This window comes from Budorcas taxicolor, chromosome 2 (genome assembly GCF_023091745.1).
Source record: "Budorcas taxicolor isolate Tak-1 chromosome 2, Takin1.1, whole genome shotgun sequence".
Lineage (NCBI taxonomy): Eukaryota > Metazoa > Chordata > Mammalia > Artiodactyla > Bovidae > Budorcas > Budorcas taxicolor.
In genome coordinates this window covers 160,401,591-160,422,030 of record NC_068911.1, presented here as the reverse complement: position 1 = coordinate 160,422,030, position 20,440 = coordinate 160,401,591, and the positions used below count along the sequence as shown (strand labels likewise).

The 20,440-nt window shown below is 41.8% G+C and overlaps 1 protein-coding gene across 1 annotated transcript; it reads left to right on the top strand.

Annotated features, from left to right (window-relative positions):
- The first annotated feature begins 14,891 nt into the window (after positions 1 to 14,891).
- Positions 14,892 to 15,230, top strand: LOC128061167 (small cysteine and glycine repeat-containing protein 4-like). Its single transcript, XM_052653428.1, has one exon. It carries the CDS (start codon positions 14,892 to 14,894, stop codon positions 15,228 to 15,230), a length of 339 nt encoding a protein of 112 aa, XP_052509388.1.
- Positions 15,231 to 20,440: the final 5,210 nt, after the last annotated feature.

Here is a 20,440-nt window from a genome sequence, read left to right as displayed (position 1 = left end):
ATGAAGTGATGGCACCAGATGCCATGATCTTCATTTTCTGAATGTTGAGCTTTAAGCCAACTTTTTCACTCTCCACTTTCACTTTCGTCAAGAGGCTTTTTAGCTCCTCTTCACTTTCTGCCATAAGGGTGGTGTCATCTGCATATCTGAGGTTATTGATATTTCTCCTGGCAATCTTGATTCCAGCTTGTGTTTCTTCCAGCCCAGCGTTTCTCATGATGTACTCTGCGTAGAAGTTAAATAAGCAGGGTGACAATATACAACCTTGACGTTCTCCTTTTCCTATTTGGAACCAGTCTGTTGTTCCATGTCCAGTTCTAACTGTTGGACTATCCCAAAGACTCACTTGTATTAAGTGCTAAATGCCTAACAGAAGAACATGAATACTATTCTTTTTCTAAGAACTTTTTAGCTGGGACCAGGTACTCTGCATGGTAGCATTATGGTGAATAAGCAGGTGCCATTGAGAAATGACCCAGCAGGAATTTTGAAATAGGTCTTAGATAATATGATTATACATGCAATTTCAGGTATCTGGAAAAGTAATTTCTGGGTTTAGACTGAGAAATCTTAGGAGTCAATGCCACGCTCAGCCTGCCCTCAAAATTGTGTTTTCTTCCAAATTCACTATGTGTATGCTGCTAAGTCACTTCAGTTGAGTCCGACTCTGTGCAACCCCATTGACGGCAGCCCACCAGGCTCCGCCGTCCCTAGGATTCTCCAGGCAAGAACACTGGAGTAGGTTGCCATTTCCTTCTCCAATGCATGAAAGTAAAAAGTGAAAGTGAAGTTGCTAAGTCGTGTCTGACTCTTCGTGACCCCATGGACTGCAGCTTACCAGGCTCCTCCGCCCATGGGATTTTCCAGGCAAGAGTACTGGAGTAGGTTGCCACTGCCTTCTCCTCATATATGCTAGTCTTGTCTAACTAAATTTAAAAGCCAGTATAATTGCCAGATTGTATCACCTGTGAAAGGAAATAATTTGTGAGTTTTCCAGAGAAAAAATTCACCTTTAGACTCTGAAACTGCTAATTTAGACAATCAGTGATCCAATGAACAGTCTTCAAAGAAGTAAATGTTCATCAATTGACCTGTGTTTTCACTCACTGATATGGCTCATTTAAAAAGGCACTAATGCTCTTTAAGGGGCTTCCCTGGTGGCTCAGATGTAAAGAATCCACTTGCCAAATGCAGGAGATGTGGTTTCAATCCCTGGGTTGGGAAGATCCTCTGGAGAAGAAATGCACTCCAGTATTCTTGCCTGCAAAATCCCATGGACAGAGAAGCCTGGAGGGCTACAGTCCATGGGGTTGCAAAGAGTCAGACATGACTTAGCAACTAAACAACAAATACACTGTAATGGCTTATATGGGAAAAGCGTCTTTAAAAGAGCGGGTATATGTATTTGTATAAAAGATTCACTTTGCTGTAATATGAAACTAACACAACTTAGTAAATCAATTATGCCTCTATAAAAATTGAAAAACTAAAGAAAAGTCTTTAAAAAGTGACGGCCGAACCTCAGCTACATCACATAATGTTCATGTTCTTTAGTTTTGGAGGAGTGGAATACTTATCTTAATTTTAGAACAAGTTCTTATCATAATCTATCACATCCCATGGAATGTTAAAATACAACATTTCACTATCCCATTTATCCTTTCCTTCTTCTCTGCTAGAAGAGTTCTTAAGAAGAAACTGTCAACAAAAGCCTGGGCTTCTGAGCAAAGCAATACCATTTACCGCTCTGTATTTAAAACCCAACATATGTGCTCTTTCAAAACTCTTCCGCATGTACCATATGAGATTTCAGGTCATTTTTAATCTCAGCATGGAACCCTGCTCTCTAGTATTGGAGGTCATGTCTTCATTGCTTTGCTGACCCAGACCATCCTGACGTGCCATGGTTGATAATCAGGGACCTGGGCTTCCAGCCAACATTCAGGTAAGTGCATTGCTTCTGGGTCCACACTGACACAGAAGCATATCTTTTAAAATACATATTTTAAAAAAAATTAGATTTATTGAGGGACTTCCCTGACTGTCCAGGGGTTAAGACACCAACCTTCCAACACAGGAGGTGTGGGTTCTATCCCTGGTCAGAGAACTAAGATTTCACATGCCACGTGGAAAGGCCAAAAAAATTTTTAAAAGAAAGAATACTCTAGATGAGGGGGTAGCAGTCAGCAAGTTTGTCCATTTGAATAAAATTCAGACTTAAAAAAGAAAATGTCCTAGAAATGCAATCACATATTATACAACCTTTTGTTTCTGGCGTCTTTCATGTCTCATAGTATCTTCAGGTGGAATAATTCTGTACTGAGAAATAGAAATATAATGTACTTAAGATGCATTCTGTTTTTTAAGAATCTTTTTCATTAAACAGATGAACTTTTTATTCAACAGGTGAAAGAATTAGAAAAATAGAGCCATAAAGTCACACCAGTTTAAGTGGATCTCATTACTTATTGAGTTTTTTCCTGGTTACTTGTTTTTTCCTTTTTACTTGTTTCCATTACTTACACAGGTTTTTCCTTGTTTTGGTTAAAGTTCATTCTTATTAAAGCTTAGTTCACAAACTGTAAACCTACCCAATCTCATTAACAAAATGGTTAGTCTTACATATCTCTATAAATATTTACTTCAAAACATTTAGTATATTGAGCCACTTTGAAAACAAAAAGATAAAATCAATTCATAAAGCACAATTAAATAAAATAACATCAGAATATTTTTTAATTTATTTTAATCCCCTACATTTTAATAGAAGGAAGGATATCTTTATTTAGTAAATATTAAAAGGTTCATAAGGACTCAATAATATTTGGGATAATAAAGCAAGCAGTTTTTACTTTATAAAATTATTTTTGAATTCCCAATTTATTATCTGGCTGGAAATTTGCTCCCCTATTTTTCAGAAATTATTCAGTGTGTGATGGAGAGAATACAAGCTTGAAATGAGAAAAATAGATTTGAATCTTTGAATCTTCAAGTTTGTTAGTAAGTTTTTAAAAGCTCCTCATTGTGGAAAATTTCAAATACATTTTAATAGAATAGACAACGTGGTGAAACCTCACCCAACTTTAATCATTATCATTTTGTGGCCAATCTTGTTTCATCTGTTCTCCCCACCCAGTTCCTCATCTTTTTTAATGTCTCAGTTTTCTCATCAAGAAAATGAAAAATGTAACATCTACTTCATGAAGTTTTGCAGTCAAAATGTCAGCCTTTAAATGCATGATTCCTGGCCCACAATGTACTCAATACATGGTACTTTTCTCTGAGTTCCTAACTGAATAAATATTCATATTAGTCACACTGCTAGAATGCACTTACTTTTTCTAAGGACTTTTATACTAATTATCTCCAGATAGTTCCTTTATTTTTTCACAAACCCATTGTGTCTTAATTTGAAATGAATGCATCCCTATGACTGAAGTAGGCAAAACAGAACTTGAGATGGGAATTAACCCATCAATCTCTCTATCCTCCTTCTGCTGCTATTTTGTATAACTCAATTGAAATGCCTGCTTTGTTGGCAAACGATGGTGCCCTTTCTGAGGAGTTCACGCAGGCATGAGAGACTTAGAAAAAAATTAAATTGGGTGGAAAAAGTCAGGGTTCACCTTGTTTCTCCTGATAATTCAAGATTTTTAATCTTTTAAACTTCTCAACTAAGGGAAATATAGATTTTTAGAAACATCTCCAAAATCTTTCTTTGTATTCCTGTAATATATTTTCCTCTAGTTTCTGTCAACATCCTCAATGCTAGAACAACTTTCATTGAGATCCTTTCCTTAAAAGTTACTTTAAAACTCAGCTCCCAAAGGAAGGACTTTAACCAGGTGCCAGAGCAGAATAAGCAAAAAAAAAAACAAAACAAAACAAAACAAACCCACACACACTCCAAAGGCATAACAGAAAACAAATCTTATTTCAATAAAATATTTCCCTAAACAAAAATGTGTTATTGCAAGCTCCTGGTTTTGAAAAGCAAAGTTCTTCAAAATTGATTTTTGGTAGGAATCTAATTAAATGTACTTGAATTAAACTTCTAAGTGACAAGGCTATTGAGACACATTGATTAATAACTCCCCAATCTCCATCATAAACATTCATTTATCATTGATTATACACTTATGATATCCCATGAGCTCTTCAATGTAATGCCACTTTAAAAGATTTAAGCCAAAAAACAGAAAATACCATGTCAGCATTTTCACATGACACAGAGATTCATCAAATAGAAGATTACATTGAAACATCCTAAAGTAATTCTTCTATTTTCTCAGCATTTCTCAAACCATTATCACAACATAAGCTATTTATGAATTTCACAATTTAGAAAAGCTATGCATAGCTTACAAAGAGATTTCAAACACATCTTTGAAGATTAATGAAAGCCTAGGGGTGGGGAAGGCCCATAAGAAAAGCTAAAAAAAATCCTTTTACCTCATCTAGAAAAAGCTGAGAAGTAATTCAACATCTTTAAATATACAGCCAGTTAGGCAAGAAGTGCCACTATAAACTAGCTTTACTGAAAGCATAAGAATATATTGTTGTATACAGATGATATAAGATAATTTTCTGGGGGAATCTTGTTTTTTAAAAAATAGATGAAATTTCTAAGTCTAAAATACGGGCTGGGGGCAAGTGTTGTTGGAGAGGGAATAATCACACAACCTCTCAATAAAGGTTAATTTCTTAAAATAACTCTTTACTTAGGCAAATGAAGTAATAACACTTCACTAGTATTGCACCAAACACCCAGCTATTGACAGACTGGTTGCCTGTTACCATCTCTCTCACACAGACACACCATTCTACGCTCCACCTTGCAAAGATACCCCTCTGAATGGGAAACAGATCGGGTGAACACTCGTTTCTTCTTGATCAAGGGAGTTGACAGTAAAAACATCCTTCCATATATGAATCTCATTGCCTTCATGGTCCTCCGCCCTGGATGGTCTGGAGACTTGAGCTACAAAAAAGCAACTGTGTAGTTTTAGAAAATTATTTTTTCCTCCTACCTCCTTTGGTTCACAGCTGAGTCTCTGTATCAAAAGACAGAATAACAAGAGAAAAGCATACAAATTTATTTTCCATAAGTTTTATGTGACACCAGAGCCTTCATAAGGAAATGAAGACCCAGAGAAAAGTTAAACCTGTGTGCCTTTATCTTAGGTTTGATGAAGAGTGGAGAGTCATGGAAAAATGTGATAAGACAGAGAGGATATGAGCTAAGAGTAGTAAACCGAGGGGAACTTAGCAAGGCCTGGGCACTCACATTCCTCTCTGTCTCTTGGAGGTAAGGAGTCTCCTTTCCCGTGAGTGGAGGGAGGGCATCTCTCACGTGAATGTCTAACGACCTGCTCCAAGGGAAAGTCAGTCTTTCCCGCATGGGCAATGTCTCCAATTTCTATTAAAAAATATTTAATATGTCAAGATGCCATATTTGGGGGTAGCATGTCCTGAACCCCATCACCACCAAGTCTGGAAAGTACAGATGAGAAAGAAAAGGGGAAGACCAGTGGTGCAGAGTGGGCCCTTGATGTCAGGATAACCACAGCTGCTGTGCTGCCCTGCCTCCCTGTCCTCACTGGGAAATGCAAGGTGATCTCTTCTATCCATCCTGGCAGGAAGCCATTGCACTCAGCTACGCTAGGACCAGCCAGATGGATCCTGATTATACTGTCCATTAGATTATCTAGCTCGGGTAACTGGTGCTTTCGTCTACCCTAAATTAAATAAAAATTAGAATCATGAAAATGGCTTTTTAGTTGTAACCTCCAAGGGCTTAGTAAAGGAAAGGTCACTGTAAACAGAGAGACGATCTCACAGAAAGTAGAGCAGCAATGCTGTTATTTTAAGTGCATGAAACAAGGATGTGTTCAAATTTGGGGCAGCCTCACATACACCAAAACTGAAAATTTTCAGATGTGTTTAAAGCACATAATATTTGCAAAAGTGTTTTCACCTCATACCCATTCATTCAAACCTGTGATGTATGCAGTTGCTCAGCCTCAGGCTTCACTACTTCATATGTTATTTTGGGGTCAACTCAAAGTATAGCTGAAGTTGAAAGCCAGATTTTAAATATCAAACAAAATGACAATATATATGGATTTTTAATAAGTTTGGCTTCTGATCATTAGGACAATTTTTTTCTTATCTTTCTGTTCTCATGGAGATGGCCTCATTGCAGTTATTCAGGGGAATAGGATTGAGGGATTGAACTTGAAGAAGGATAAGAGAATTTAAACAAATTTCAACAAGTGCTTTTTTAAAAGGCCTTTAAAAAAAATGTTAAAATAAGAAAGGCTTATTTCCATTAAGGCAATGATAGACTAGATATCAGAAAAGTTCTTACACTACAAAACACCTAAAACTTGTGGATATAATTTTAACTTTTTAAAATAAAAATCTGAATTGGTGATAAGTAAGAAAAATTCTCAGAGGCCAAAGCAAGACAGGAAACCAGATAAGGAAGCACTGAGTCTGTCATGTGCTCAAGGCATCTGCTGATTCAGTGATGTGCAATTTGTGTTTCAGAGGCATCCCCAAAAGACTGCACCTTCAGTAAGTGGTGAAATAGAATAAAATGGAGTTGGGGGGAACCTAACAGAAAAGATTAATTTGGATAGAGTTGAAGGAATTTACTCTAGGAATTTGTCTTCATAACCTAGAACTCCTAACTTTGGAGCCCAATTCCTACAACCTAATTTTTTTTTTTTTTAAAGCTGAGAATTCAGTGTAAATTGGTGCTCAGCAGCAATGGCCCTATGTACATATATGTATTAAAAGCAAATACTCTCAGGAAGTGTCCGTCAAAACAAGAATCAAAAATTGCCACAGATAAAATTCTACCAGATAAGAGTTTATGATAAAAAATTCAAAATCACATAAGGATATAAAATATCATAGACAAGTCAACTGAAATAACAAACAGCATAATCAGACCAACAAAGATTTTAGAGTAATTATCAGCATTAAAATATAAAATGATATGTAGTATGTTTTTACACAGAAGGAAATAATAGCAAAAGAGAGAAATATGATTCATAAAGAAATGATCATGAAACAAAGGGGAAAATATAATTAATCAGAATTTAAAACTTAATAAACCTGTTAAGAGCAGTATCAATTCAGTTCAGTTCAGTCGCTCAGTTGTGTCCGACTCTTTGCAACTCCATGAATCGCAGCACGCCAGGCCTCCCTGTCCATCACCAACTCCTGGAGTTCACTCAGACTCACGTCCATTGAGTCAGTGATGCCATCCAGCCATCTCATCCTCTGTCGTCCCCTTCTGCTCCTGCCCCCAATCCCTCCCAGCATCAGAGTCTTTTCCAATGAGTCAACTCTTCTCATGAGGTGGTCAAAGTACTGGAGTTTCAGCTTTAGCATCATTCCCTCCAAAGAAATCCCAGGGCTGATCTCCTTCAGAATGGACTGGTTGGATCTCCTTACAGTCCAAGGGACTCTCCAGAGTCTTCTCCAACATCACAGTTCAAAAGCATCAATTCTTTGGCACTCAGCCTTCTTCACAGTCCAACTCTCACATCCATACATGACCACAGGAAAAACCATAGCCTTGACTAGATGGACCTTAGTCGGCAAAGTAATGTCTCTGCTTTTGAATATGCTGTCTAGGTTGGTCATAGACACATATAAAAGGAAGTTATAGAACTGGAAAAATATCACTTAGAATGTAGCACTTTTTTATGAGAGATAAAAACGGAAGAATTAACACAGAGAGAGATTAAAGTTTGAATGTTTAACAAATCTCTCTTTGGAGTTCCCAATAGAGGTGATAGAGTGAGGAAGATTTTAAAATTACTGAAGAATTTTTCAGAAGTGATTAAAGTTATATATTCTCATGCCTTTGACTACTTCTGAAAGTAATCAGAAGTAGTTACTTTGAGGAAGCCCCCAAAATCACACACACATAAAAAATAATTGAAAACAGATTCATGTCTAAGCACACTGATATGTGTGCAGAAAAGCAAGGGAAAGACAAGCAGAGAAATGAGAACTTCCTCTACAAAGAAATGACAATCAGACTGACAGTTGATTTCTCTGTGGCACATAATGGAAGCCAGAAAAACAATGGCTTTGAAGTGTTAGAGAAAATAATTGCCAGCCTTCAATTATATGCAAGGAGAAACTACATTTCAAAAATGAGGGGGAAATAAAGACATATTCAGACAAACAGAAATGGAGTGACTGTACTATCATCAACAGATCTTTTCTTGAAAGCAATTTCTAAAGGATGCTGTTGAGGAAGAAGGCAAATTATCCCAAAAGGAAGGCAATCCCAAAAGAAGGAATGCAAAAAAGGAGGTTAACAAAAGAAACACTGACTCTGTTTTTCTAAAGAGGACAAAATACTGAACAACAATATATCAGTCAAAGAATGTTCCAAAATTAAAGATTTTTGTATTGTTTTGAAGGAGGGCAAAAACTACACTGACTAGACACTGCTAGGATCGCATGCAGGCAGGGAGCTGGTAAGCAGTCCATGTGGCAGGGAGGCATTTGCTTATCAGCATCATTGTTTGAAATTGCTGATTCGTGGCAATAATAAAATGTAGACAGAGTTTTAAGTAGTTTTATTATTGCTTTTAAATTCTCTGCAGGCAATTCTCTCCCTTACTACCTGTACCCAGGGCAGACAACTCCCACCACCATCATCCTTATACATCCCTGCTTCATTTATTCAAGAATTAATATGTCCAGTGCAACTACCAAAAACTTAGAGATAAATTACATAATTTATAAACAGAAGGGAGGAATAAAACATATGGGAAATGTTAACACTGAAGAACTCAAGAAAGGAATGGGAAAATTAAGGAGCATGAAAAAATAGGAAATGAGTAGTAAGAAATGAATGCAAATAATAAACATGCTCCTAGATTGAACTACCAATTTACAGAAAACAGAGGAAATAGGAGTCATTAAATGACATCCAATGATATCACTCAAAAACACCAGAATCTGGGAAAGTATGGCTTTTTTCAACAAATGGAATTTGAGGGGAAAAGAAAAAGAGGTTGATGATATCTTAGGAGATCTATCTATCAGTCGCCATGTGTGAATCTTGTCTGAATCCTGTTTCATACCAAGAAACTAAAAATATGAGATAATCAGGACATTCTGAACACTGACTAGAGATATTAAAGAATCATTCATATTTTTAGGTGTGATAGTAGTTGGTGGTTAGGCTTTGTGTGTGTGCTAAGTTGGGTCAGTCTGAGACCAGCCAATATTCAACAGAGGTGATTTCATGAGTCAACCCGAGACAGGAATCATGGGCACCATCTTAGAGGCTCCCACTATAAACAGCTTTTGAAACGGGTTTGCAGGGAGGTGTTTTTGATATTATTTTCATCTATTTCTCTTCTTGCCTCAATGCCCCACTCTCTTTGCGTCTTCCTGTCAAGAAGTTTTGTATTAAGAGTTATCTTTCCTGCCCCATCCCATAGTAGTTACGGGATAGCATAGGTGATTCTTGAGCAAGATTGTTGTTCACTCACTTTGTCGTGTCCGACTCTTTGTGACCCCATGGACTGCAGCACGCCAGGCTTCCCTGTCCATCACCAACTCCTGGACCTTGCTCAAACTTATGTCCATAGAGTCAGTGATGCCCTCCAACCATCTCATCCTCTGCCATCTCCTTCTCCTCCCATCTCCAATCTTTCTCAGCATCAGGGTCCTTCCCATTGAGTCAGTTCTTCGCATCAGGTGGCCAAAATATTGGAGTTTCAGCTTCAGCATCAGTCCTTCCAATGAATATTCAAGACTGATTTCCCTTAGGAAGGACTGGTTGGATCTCCTTGCAGTCCAGGGGACTCTCAAGAGTCTTCTCCAACACCACAGTTCAAAAGCATCAAAATCAGTGTCTCTGGTGAACAGCAGTTTAGAAGCCATAGCTCCAGGCAACAAAGAGCAGTAGATTATTTTTTAAGATCCAAGAGGACCCCCCCTGGCACTTAACCCCAAAAGTGAGCACAACTCTGGTCCCCCATATCAAGTGAGATATACTGGCTATACGATCACATCCCCACTCTCCATTTAGTTACTGACAGGCCCAGAACCCAACACATGCAACCTCGTATTCTGCATTTCCATTCTGAGTCTCTTCCACAGAGATATTTGATTTTGAGCCCAGCTTTACCGTTAACTTGTTTTATTTTTCTGTTATCCACACTGGATTTTTTCCACTTTTTTGAACATAGAGGTTGGATCAAAGTGAAAAGACTGAACTATTATGATCCAGATCTCCTCAGCCTCCCATCTCTACTGCTAATAAAACAGCAAAATCTCAACAACTGGCAAAAGTTGTAGAAAATAATCAGACATGATCGGGCGCATTCAGGTTGATATGGCTGTAGACCACAGAAAATAATCAGAAAAAGAAAAAAGAAAAGGAAAGGCAGGTAAAAGGACACGGGAGAGAAAGAAGGGAATAGGAAAGGGAAGGGGGAAGAAAGCAGTTACCCTGTTACTTTTAATGAAATTTAAGCAGTGGAAGAAAAGACTTCCTCTTGGAAAAATACATTGAAAGCTTCCTTTCCCCATGATGTCCTTTCATTCTTCCTTTCCTTCATTTCATTTATTACTTTTGCTAAAGATAATTGAGAAGATAGAGGCATTGGGAGAGTTTGTGGCTATTTAATGTGTTTTATTTTTAAATATTTCAGTGTGTTTTTATTGAATGTTGCAGTGTACTGAAAAAAATTGAAAAAAGAAACCATCACACACAAAGAACAGGAAGAGGCTAAGAAAAAGATTGAATATATCAGTAACAGAAACCCATCAAAAGCTCAGATAGTCTTATTCCAGCCACTGAATTCTGTATTTGGGTCCTGAAGAGAGTGGCCATGCTTGGCTTTCAGAGCGGCTGCTGATGGGCCATGTTGTGTTGCATCAATAAAACAGAGGCGTCAACACGCTGGGGTGTAAGGGAGGGAAGGGTCATGGAGGCACAGTCATGTTTCACTGGGATGAGAGGCTGGTCCCGCAGACGTGGCAGAGCTTCCCGTATGGCCTTTGCTTGTGATGCTGCCACTGCGAGGGAGTTAAAGGCTTTGTTCAAGATAAAGTCCCTGAAGTTTCAGAACAGACAAACCAGGATTCAAAACACAATGAAAACAAAAAGACTGCTTTCTTATGGGTATCTAGTTTTTATTTTATTAGGAAATTTGGACAATATTATGGGATAACTAAGAACAAGAAAGGGAAAAAAGAAAACCATGCCTGCAGGCAGGGAAAAGTAGATCAAGGAAGGAGCTGAATGGTGGTATCCAGCTGGATGTATTCATATCCATCAAATCAACCATTAGGAATCAAGATTTTGTTCAGCTGAGTTTACTGATGTGCACAATCACTCAGGTGCTGGGCTGCAAAGAATTTTTCCGTTAGATGTTTCCTTTTCGTTGGGAAAATTTCCAGATGGAGGGATTTGCGGTACCAAAGAAAGCCAGGAAGAGGGTCCAGGACCGTAGAGTAGAGGAAAAATGGGTGAGAAGGAGGGAAGTCTTACTAACAGAATGGGTACCAGCAGCACCCGAAGAGCAGCCCGCCTAGTGGCAGCACTGCTTCTGGCAGCTGCACTTCTGCTGGCAACAGCCCTTCTGCTGGCAACAGCCCTTCCCACACGAGTGGCAGCTGCAGGTGCGGCGGTGGCAGCAGACCACGGGGACGCTGCAACAGCCCCCACAGCAGCCGCAGCAGCAAGGGCAGCAGCTGCTGCAGCAGCCCACCCGGTAGCATCTGCAGCTGTTGCAGCTGTTGCAACTGCCACAGCCACCACCACAGCCACTGCCGCAGCCACGGCCACAGCCACCACTGCAGCCACCACCGCAGCCACCACAACTTCCACAACCACAGCAACCCATGGTGTCAGTAGAGAGGACTCAGGAGAGGTGAGGAGGGAGACTCAGGAGGGCAGGGAGGTCTGATGCCACCTTCTGCTGGCGAGGCCCTTATATACCATCTTGGGAGACAGGGGAGGGAGTGACCCAGGACTCATGACCAGTGGTCACTTCCTCCTTGCTCCCATTGCAGCTTCCAAATAGGGTTGTCTAGGCTTCTTCCTTGTTCACATTCTTACGGACTACATTTAACCCAACACATTTGCTAATTTTAGCTTTCCTCTTTAAAGTCATTTTAGAAACAAGCCAAGAGGTGCCAACCTGTTGGAGCGGATCTTTGCAGAAGCACAGTTGAGTCTAAGATTCTGAATTAAGAAGGCCCTGGATTGCTACGAGCTCCCGTTCTGTTTCTCCTTAATGGTTTTCTCTCCAAAGAATCAGTTGAAATCACCCTGCTTTCACAGAAATTTTGAGAGGCAGGCAAGTCAACATGAATGTCCATACTGAACAAGCCATTCTCTTTCAGAAACTTCCCCTTTGTTAGTACTGTGTACTTTCTGCCTCATTACATTGGCCATTTTAGTTCTTATGAAGCTATATGTTCACAGCTCTATTTCCAAAAATTGCTTTTGAATAAAATTAACTTCTTTCCTTTTTGTAACCTCAAAAGTTGTCTCCTAGAAGCCTTGATCCATGCTCTCCTCTCTCATTATACACTATCTCCCTGAATGCTCATGTCCACACCCATGGTTTCCATTTCCCCATGTATATGCCTGGATTTGATCCTCAGATGCACACATCCAGCTTGGAATCTTCTTCAGATTCCACACTTAGCTAACTTGTAGTCCACCTTCTCCCTGCAGGCATCTCAGAGGCACCTCCAGTGTCACTTGTCCCAGACTCAATTCATAATCTTCCCTGACTCCCCCTCCCCCCAAAATGTAAATTTCTCCACAGTTCCTTACCCATCAAGTTGGCAATCTGTTTTAAAAAACCCCTTTGTCACTTCCCTGGTGGTCCAGTGGTTGAGAGTCTGCCTGCCAATGCAAGAGATGTGGGTTTGACCCCTAGCCTAGGAAGATCCCACAAGCCCCAGGGCAACTAAACCCGTGAGCCACAGCTACTGAGCCCAAGTGCCCTAGAGCCTGTGTTCCACAGCAAGAGAATCCGCTGCAATGAGAAGCCTGCGCACCGCAAAGAAGACAGTCCCTGCTTGTTGCAACTACAGAAACCCTGTGCACAGCAACAGAGACCCAGCACAGTCATAAAGAAATAACTAAATGAAATTTTTAAAGTTGTCTTTGAATCTTTCCTTTCTCTCAGCCCATATCTGGTCTTTCACAAAATTCAGTTTATTTTTGCCCCTTTAAAAGCTCTCACATCTGTTCACCTATCTCTGTCTGCTCCACTGCCCCCCTCACCCCCGATGAAGCACCCCCTGAGCAGCTGAAATGCTCTTCAGTCCACATACAGAAACAGTCTGTGCTCATTGATAACACCAGCTATCAGCCCTGGGCCCACAGCCTTTCCTTTCACTCAGATTCCCGAAGAACAGTCTCACCAAATTGACAACATGGATTCTGAGCAGCAAGCCTGTTGCCAGAGAAGCTCCAGGAGACAGTCAGCCAGCAAACGTGCCCACCAAGGTCTCTGGACTCAGTGATGGCGAGAGATGATGAAAAGACCGCCGGCACTCTCATTTTTCCTTCCTTATATTTTTACAGCCTCTGTGTTGGTCCCCAGCGCTCACATCCCACCAAGATCCACGGCTACATGCTTCACCTCATTGCCACAGACTCCATTCTTCCCCTACTTCTCTGGCCTCTGTACCTGTACTCCTCGGGTATCCGCCCTGCTCTCAGAATCACCTAAGTCAGCTACTTAGCACAGGGATGCTTCTCTCAGACATCAACTGATGTCATACCATCATAGACAAAAGCAGTCCCTCACCCAAAGCTACACTATCAGTATGCAAACTCTTCAGAGGATCTGTTGGGCTGGCCAAAAAGTTTGTTTGGGTTTTTTCATGAGAGGGTACAGAAAACCCAAATGAACTTTTTGGCCAACCCAATATTTCTGTTTTTAAAAGAATCATTACAGTCTGGCTGTGAGAAGACAACTCACAGTCAGTTCAGTTCAGTTCAGTTCAGTCGCTCAATCATATCTGACTCTTTGCGACCCCATGAATTGCAGCACACCAGGCCTCCCTGCCCATCACCAACTCCCAGAGTTCACTCAAACTCACGTCCATCGAGTCAGTGATGCCGTGTAGCCATCTCATCCTCTGTCATCCCCTTCTCCTCCTGCCCCCAATCCCTGCCAGCATCAGAGTCTTTTCTAATGAGTCAACTCTTCACATGAGGTGGCCAAAGTGGTACACTTCAAATGAAGAGGTGGAGAATGAAAATTTCTAGCCTTAGCAGTTCCCACTGGTCATGAAGCCTGATCACAACATCTGGCCTTGTTTGGAATTTGTGGCCATTTCCACATCCCCAGCTTCTAATGTCACTATATTGCAAACTCTTTGAGGTGAGGGATTGTACCTTAAGCTTCACTGTCCTGACCCCCTTGGAAGCTCACAGATCACCTGGCCTGGGGGCTGTCCAATGGCAGGTGTGGGCCGTAGACAACCCCGCCCAGCGCTCACACTCATAGTGATAATCCCCTGGTATTGCAGGATGATAGAGAAGTCTGCCCATTCCGGTTGACAGCCAGGTTCTCAGCATGCTTCCCTGGAACATGTAAGCCTTTTCAAATTGCATTGGAATATAGTTTTATGAAAGAAAAAAAACATTGAAAATTGGGTAAAGACAAAGATATCTAAAAGGGAAGTAAATAAGAGATGATGCAGTCTTCCATGTAATCCAGACAAATAGCAACAAGGAAGTGGTCATGTGTCTTCCTCTCCTGTCCCCAGAGCTGGTATATAAGGCTCCCCTCCAGCAGAAGCTGACGTTCGACCTCCCTCACCTCCTGAGACTCCCTCCTCAACTCTCCTGAGTCCTCTCTACTGACACCATGGGCTGCTGTGGTTGTGGAAGTTGTGGTGGCTGCGGCGGTGGCTGCGGCGGTGGCTGTGGCGGTGGCTGCGGTGGTGGCTGCAGCAGTGGCTGTGGCGGTGGCTGCGGTGGTGGCTGTGGCAGTTGCAACAGCTGCAACAGCTGCAGATGCTACCGGGTGGGCTGCTGCAGCAGCTGCTGCCCTTGCTGCTGTGGCTGCTGTGGGGGCTGCTGCAGCGTCCCCGTGGTCTGCTGCCACCGCCGCACCTGCAGCTGCCACTCGTGTGGGAAGGGCTGTTGCCAGCAGAAGGGCTGCTGCCAGCAGAAGTGCAGCTGCCAGAAGCAGTGCTGCCACTAGGCTGCCAGTCTGGCCTCTGGGAAGGTGCTGCAGGGAGCCATGTTCTAGGTAAGATTCCCCCTCTCTTTCTGTCTGCTCCTCTTCGACTTTTAAGTCACAAGCATGACTGGATCCTTATCATCAGTCCATGGAAATCTCACATTTCTGGAGTTTCTGTTTTCCTGCCTGCATTTAATAAACACCAGCCAAAATAATAAATCTTCTGTTTCAGTCTTCTCTGTTTTGTGTGTGGGGTGTGTGTGTGTGTGTGTGTGTGTGTGTGTGTGTGCGCGCGCACATTCATTCGCTCGGTCGTTTGACTCCTGGCAACCCCATGGACTGTAGCTGACAGGCTCCTCTGTCCATGGGATTTGTCAAGCAAAAGTACTGGAGTGGGTTGCCATTTCCTACTCCAGGGGATCTTCCCAACTCAGGGATAAAACCTGGGTCTCCTGCATTGGCAGACAGATTTGCCACCTGAGAAGCCCCCTTCTCTGTCAATTACTGTTCAAATCATGTTCTCAACAAAACCGAGTCAGGATAGTTGATGTTCCACATTCTCAAAATGCCTCTAACTTTGTGTTTATTTGTGTCCTGTTTTCACCATTGCATTGACATCCCTGTAAACACAAAGCAACTGTTGTCTTAATAAATTGCTTTAGTGTTAGTTGTGGCTTCCCTGGCGGCTCAGAGGGTAAAGATTCTGCCTGCAATACAGGAGACCTGGATTTGCATTACAGCAAGACCCATCTCTTTTCTCTTTCAAGTCTCTCCACAGTCTATCAGGAGAACTGTGTTTTGATCCCAGTAGACAAGGCAGATGTTATATAAGTAAAGGGAGTAATGAATCAAAAACTAGATCCATTTTTTGTCATAGATGTAGTTAGGGAATGAGTACTCTGTGTGGGTTTATAAAGAGGCAAGGGATTAGGGGCACATCCTCAGTGTTAGCACTTCAATATAGTACACCAGACTCTCCCCAAATCTCTCCCTGGATCGAGTCTTAGCAGCAGAAGTCTTAGGGCATCAGTCAATATTTGTACAGGTCCTGCGTGGTCGTGGGGTCACTCAGGAGCACGGTCACCTTCGTCTCCTCATAAAGTTTCCTTCTCCTGCACGTTGATCTTAATTGTCATGCCTTATTACTGAGAAGAAAATGGCCACCCACTCCAGTATTCTTACCTGGGAAATCCCATGGACAGAGGAGTCTGGCGGGCTATACTCCATGGGGCCTCAAGGAGTTGGACATGACTTAGCAACTAAACAATAACAACAGCAACAACTTCAGAAAGCAACATAAATGGATGTGTTGGGTCCCACATGTTCCGTTGCCACCAGCTCTACAGTTCACGTGTGCTTTCCAACAAGGCATCTCCCTCACTGAGCATCCACATCCTCCAGCTCAGACCTCCCAGAGCCAGACCACAAAGTTCAGCTCTAGCCAAGACTGGCACCATGGGTGTCTGAGACCAGCCTCTGAAAACAACAAGATCAGCCCTCGGTTATAACGTGAGACTGTGAGCACTGGAATCCAAACAATCAAAAAGGGCAATTTTCAAGCACCCCGTTCCCCGAAGGGTCCATATACATGATAAAACGTGTCCCCAAACACCCCTTCCATCAATCACTCTCCCATATCTTTCCTTGGCCCTTTTCTGTGGACTCCAGCTGTTCAATCCATCATGGTGGGTTGGGGGTTCCCAACTGGGTTGGACAGGAGAGTCAAACCTGAGGGAAGCCAAGCACCTAGGAAATGTCTCCCAGAAGGACATTCTGGCAACAACCCCACGAGCTTCACTTGGGGCATTTTCTTGTCCCTCTACACAGAGCCTGACACAGGCAGATGTTTAAACAGGTTGAACTGACCAAATGGAACGAAATAACCAAAGGAGACATGTGTGAAGTAACCATGTCAGGTGAGACTTCCAAAGGAGGTCTTCCTTTCCAGCTCCTTGAAATTCAGAAGACAGCATTTGACGAGAGTGTGTGTCTCCCCCAATTCTAAGTTGATGAGGTAGGTTTTGGCAGCCATCTGACTCTGTTTTCATGTTTTTTCCCACCTCCAAGAGCCCTGATCCTCTGCTGCTCTCTGGTTACCCATCTCCCCTTAGTTAATCTCAGCCTCAAGGATTTATCCCCTGGAACCTCGACCCTCTGACTTGTCCTTCTGGTCCCACTCTCCACCCTTAGAACCATAATCATCACATGGCTATTCCCAGCTAGGAGGGAGTGGTCAAGAGAGAAGCCCCATCCCCAACTTTTCCTCACTGGGGATCCTTGGGGCAATTTTACCACAAAGAAAGGTTGAGCAGACAAATCCTGGAGATACGGCCACTCCTCCCATGGAAGATAGAACCCTTTTTAGGCTGTTGGTCCCTTGTCCTTCTCATTAGACAGGTACATTTGTTTTCAGTCAATGTAAATAAAAGACATGAGGCTGTCAGGATGAAAGAGATGTCACATTCATCATTGACACTGATTTGTGAGGAAGGGACCCAGGTGGCCAGTCAACCACTGACAGTTAATGAATGTTTATTTACCAGGCACGGATCTGGGTCTTACGGGGGGATACAATGAAGACACCATTCCTTCAGTTAGATAGGTGGCAGTTTGATATAGAAAAGAAGATATGTGTAAATCTCTAAAGGCTATGGAGAAACAAAAAGCAAAGCAAATATAGGTCACAAGCAAAATCACAAGAATGAAGGACATGTGATATGACATCTCTAGGCTGTGTTGCTCTTTTGTTATGAGTTGAACTATGTCCCCCACTCATGCTCAAATCAACATGTTGAAATTGGAGTCCTAACCCTTTGTACCTCCGAACCTGACTATATGTAGAGATAGAATATTTAAGGAGGTAATTAAGTTAAAAGAAGATCATTAAAGTGGGTCCTAAACAAATACAGGGGGTGCCCTTCTAAGAAGAGGAAGTAAGGACACAGACATGCCCAGAGGGAAGGACAGGCAAGATGGCAGCCATCTGCAACCAAGGAGAGAGACTGCAGAAGAAATTTAACCTGCTGACATCTGGATGTTGGACTTGCAGCCGAGGAACTTGAATTTGACCTTGGACTTGCAGCCTCCATAACTGTGAGAAAACAAACTCCTGTTTGAGCCACCCAGTTTGTCCTACTTTGTTATGGCAGCCCTTGCAAACAAATCTACTCTCTCGGTAATGCGTGATGAGTATCAACCACATGTGTTTCTGTGAGTGTTGAGCTGTAGGCCTAAAGAGATGCTGTGACTTGGATGAACCTGTGTAATGAATCATTCTTGATGTTTAAATGAAAGAAACACGCTGCTGTTGTATCCATGATGTGGTCCAGGTGTGCAGCTTGGTTCCTGGCTTTCCTTGACATGCTCTCTCCCTCCTTCTGAACATGGTCCACACTAATTCCCATCACGTGAAACTGCCATGAACAGACTCTATGCATGGACAGGGTGGGGAGAGGGTGTGATGGGGCTTGGAGAGTGTAGGAGGAGCACTCTGATTTCACCCATTCTACACCATAACTCAATTGGTAAATAGTTTGCTTTCTGGAATCCTACTGAAAATTTGGATCTTCACTAGGTTATCCAAATAATTGGCATAAACAGTCTGTGTGCCTTACTGTGGGAAGCGGATAAGCAGGGCCTACAGGAATTTGCAAATTAAGTGCAAATATCAGATTGAAAAATGAAAAGATTTGCTGAGCTCAACTGAGCTACAGAAAATATTTTCTTTCTTACATTGTGACTCATCACTTTCTTCTCAGTACTTGATCCATCTGAGAAACTCATGCTTGTAGCAAAGGAATGAGGAAACTTATGCAAAAACAATGATGCTGACCACCCCATCTAGGGACAACAGCCTCTGCCACTCTCTGGCTCTTGTCCAAACTGGACCACATGTGATGGAGAAAACATACACTGAAAAGGTCACATGGAACAAGAAGCCACACAGTTCAGTGCAATGAACCTGTTCTGTGTGTTTGTAAGAGTGGTCTTCCTACCTCTGATGGAAACACCTACAAGGCCAGGCATCACACTTAGCCTTGGATTATAATTATTTGTGTGCACATTCATCCCCCGTGAACATCCAAGGCAGAGTCTGCTCCATCTTTGAACTGGCATCATCTCTTTAGACCTATCTTTATACCTAGGAGCCTTTCAATGAACATTTGTCAACAGAAAGCAAACTCTTCTGAAATATTCAAATCCTTCCAAATACTGTCATGGTTTGAATTATAAAATATCACTTGTATTTCAACTTGAGTCTTCAAAGTGAATGATGATTATCGAGGATTAACTAAGGTCTAGTTTCCTCTAGGAATGAGAGGGGTAGATCTTACCCATATAATGACCAAAAGGAAAAGACTTCCAACAGTCTGACAAAGGGACACAGATTAGATGACTGCTCAAAGTCCCGATAGGCTTAAGAGTGTAAGAAATGGAAATAAATACACAAAAGCATAAATTATATCTTAAGCTATTAAGATCCGATATAAATTAGAAAGAAACCCTAAGTCTTAACAATAAACCCCAAATGAGGGTAAATTATTTGGTTGGTCAAAAAGTTTGTTTGTGTTTTTCATACGATCTTACCCTTTGGGCAACCCAATAACATAAACAGAAAAGCAAGCAGCAGTTACTTCAGAAGAACCAGTGGGGCCTAAGGCTCGTGCAAGAGAACTAACATAACATAAATACCACATCCACCAATGCCAACTCATTTAGCACAACCTGATGGTATTGATTTTTGTAGTTGTTTGGTTTGTTTTAGTCATTAAGTCATGACCCACTCCTTGCAACTCCATGGACTATAGCCAGCCAGGCTCCTCTGTCCATGGGATTTCCCAGGCAAGAATACTGGAGTGGGCTGCCATTTCCTTCTCCAGGGGATTTACTCCCAACCCAGGGATCGAACCTGTGGCCCTGCAGTGGCAGCCATATTCTTTACCACTGAGCCACCAGGGGACGCTAAACTAATAATAGCAAAATTCTAACTATACACTGCTGCCTGAATTTATATGAGGAAACAAATGAAAGGGCCTACACTGCAGGGGTGGAACTCTGCCCTCCAAACAAAGAGTAAATGGCCCCAGTGGATGGAAATCTTAATCTATGTAGTCATCCATATTTTGGTAGTAGATGTATTTATGAAAACTTTGTTTAAACTGGTTCTTTGTGAATAGTACAGGACTTTTAATAAACTAGGGAAACATCCATCTGTAAACAAAACTGTTACC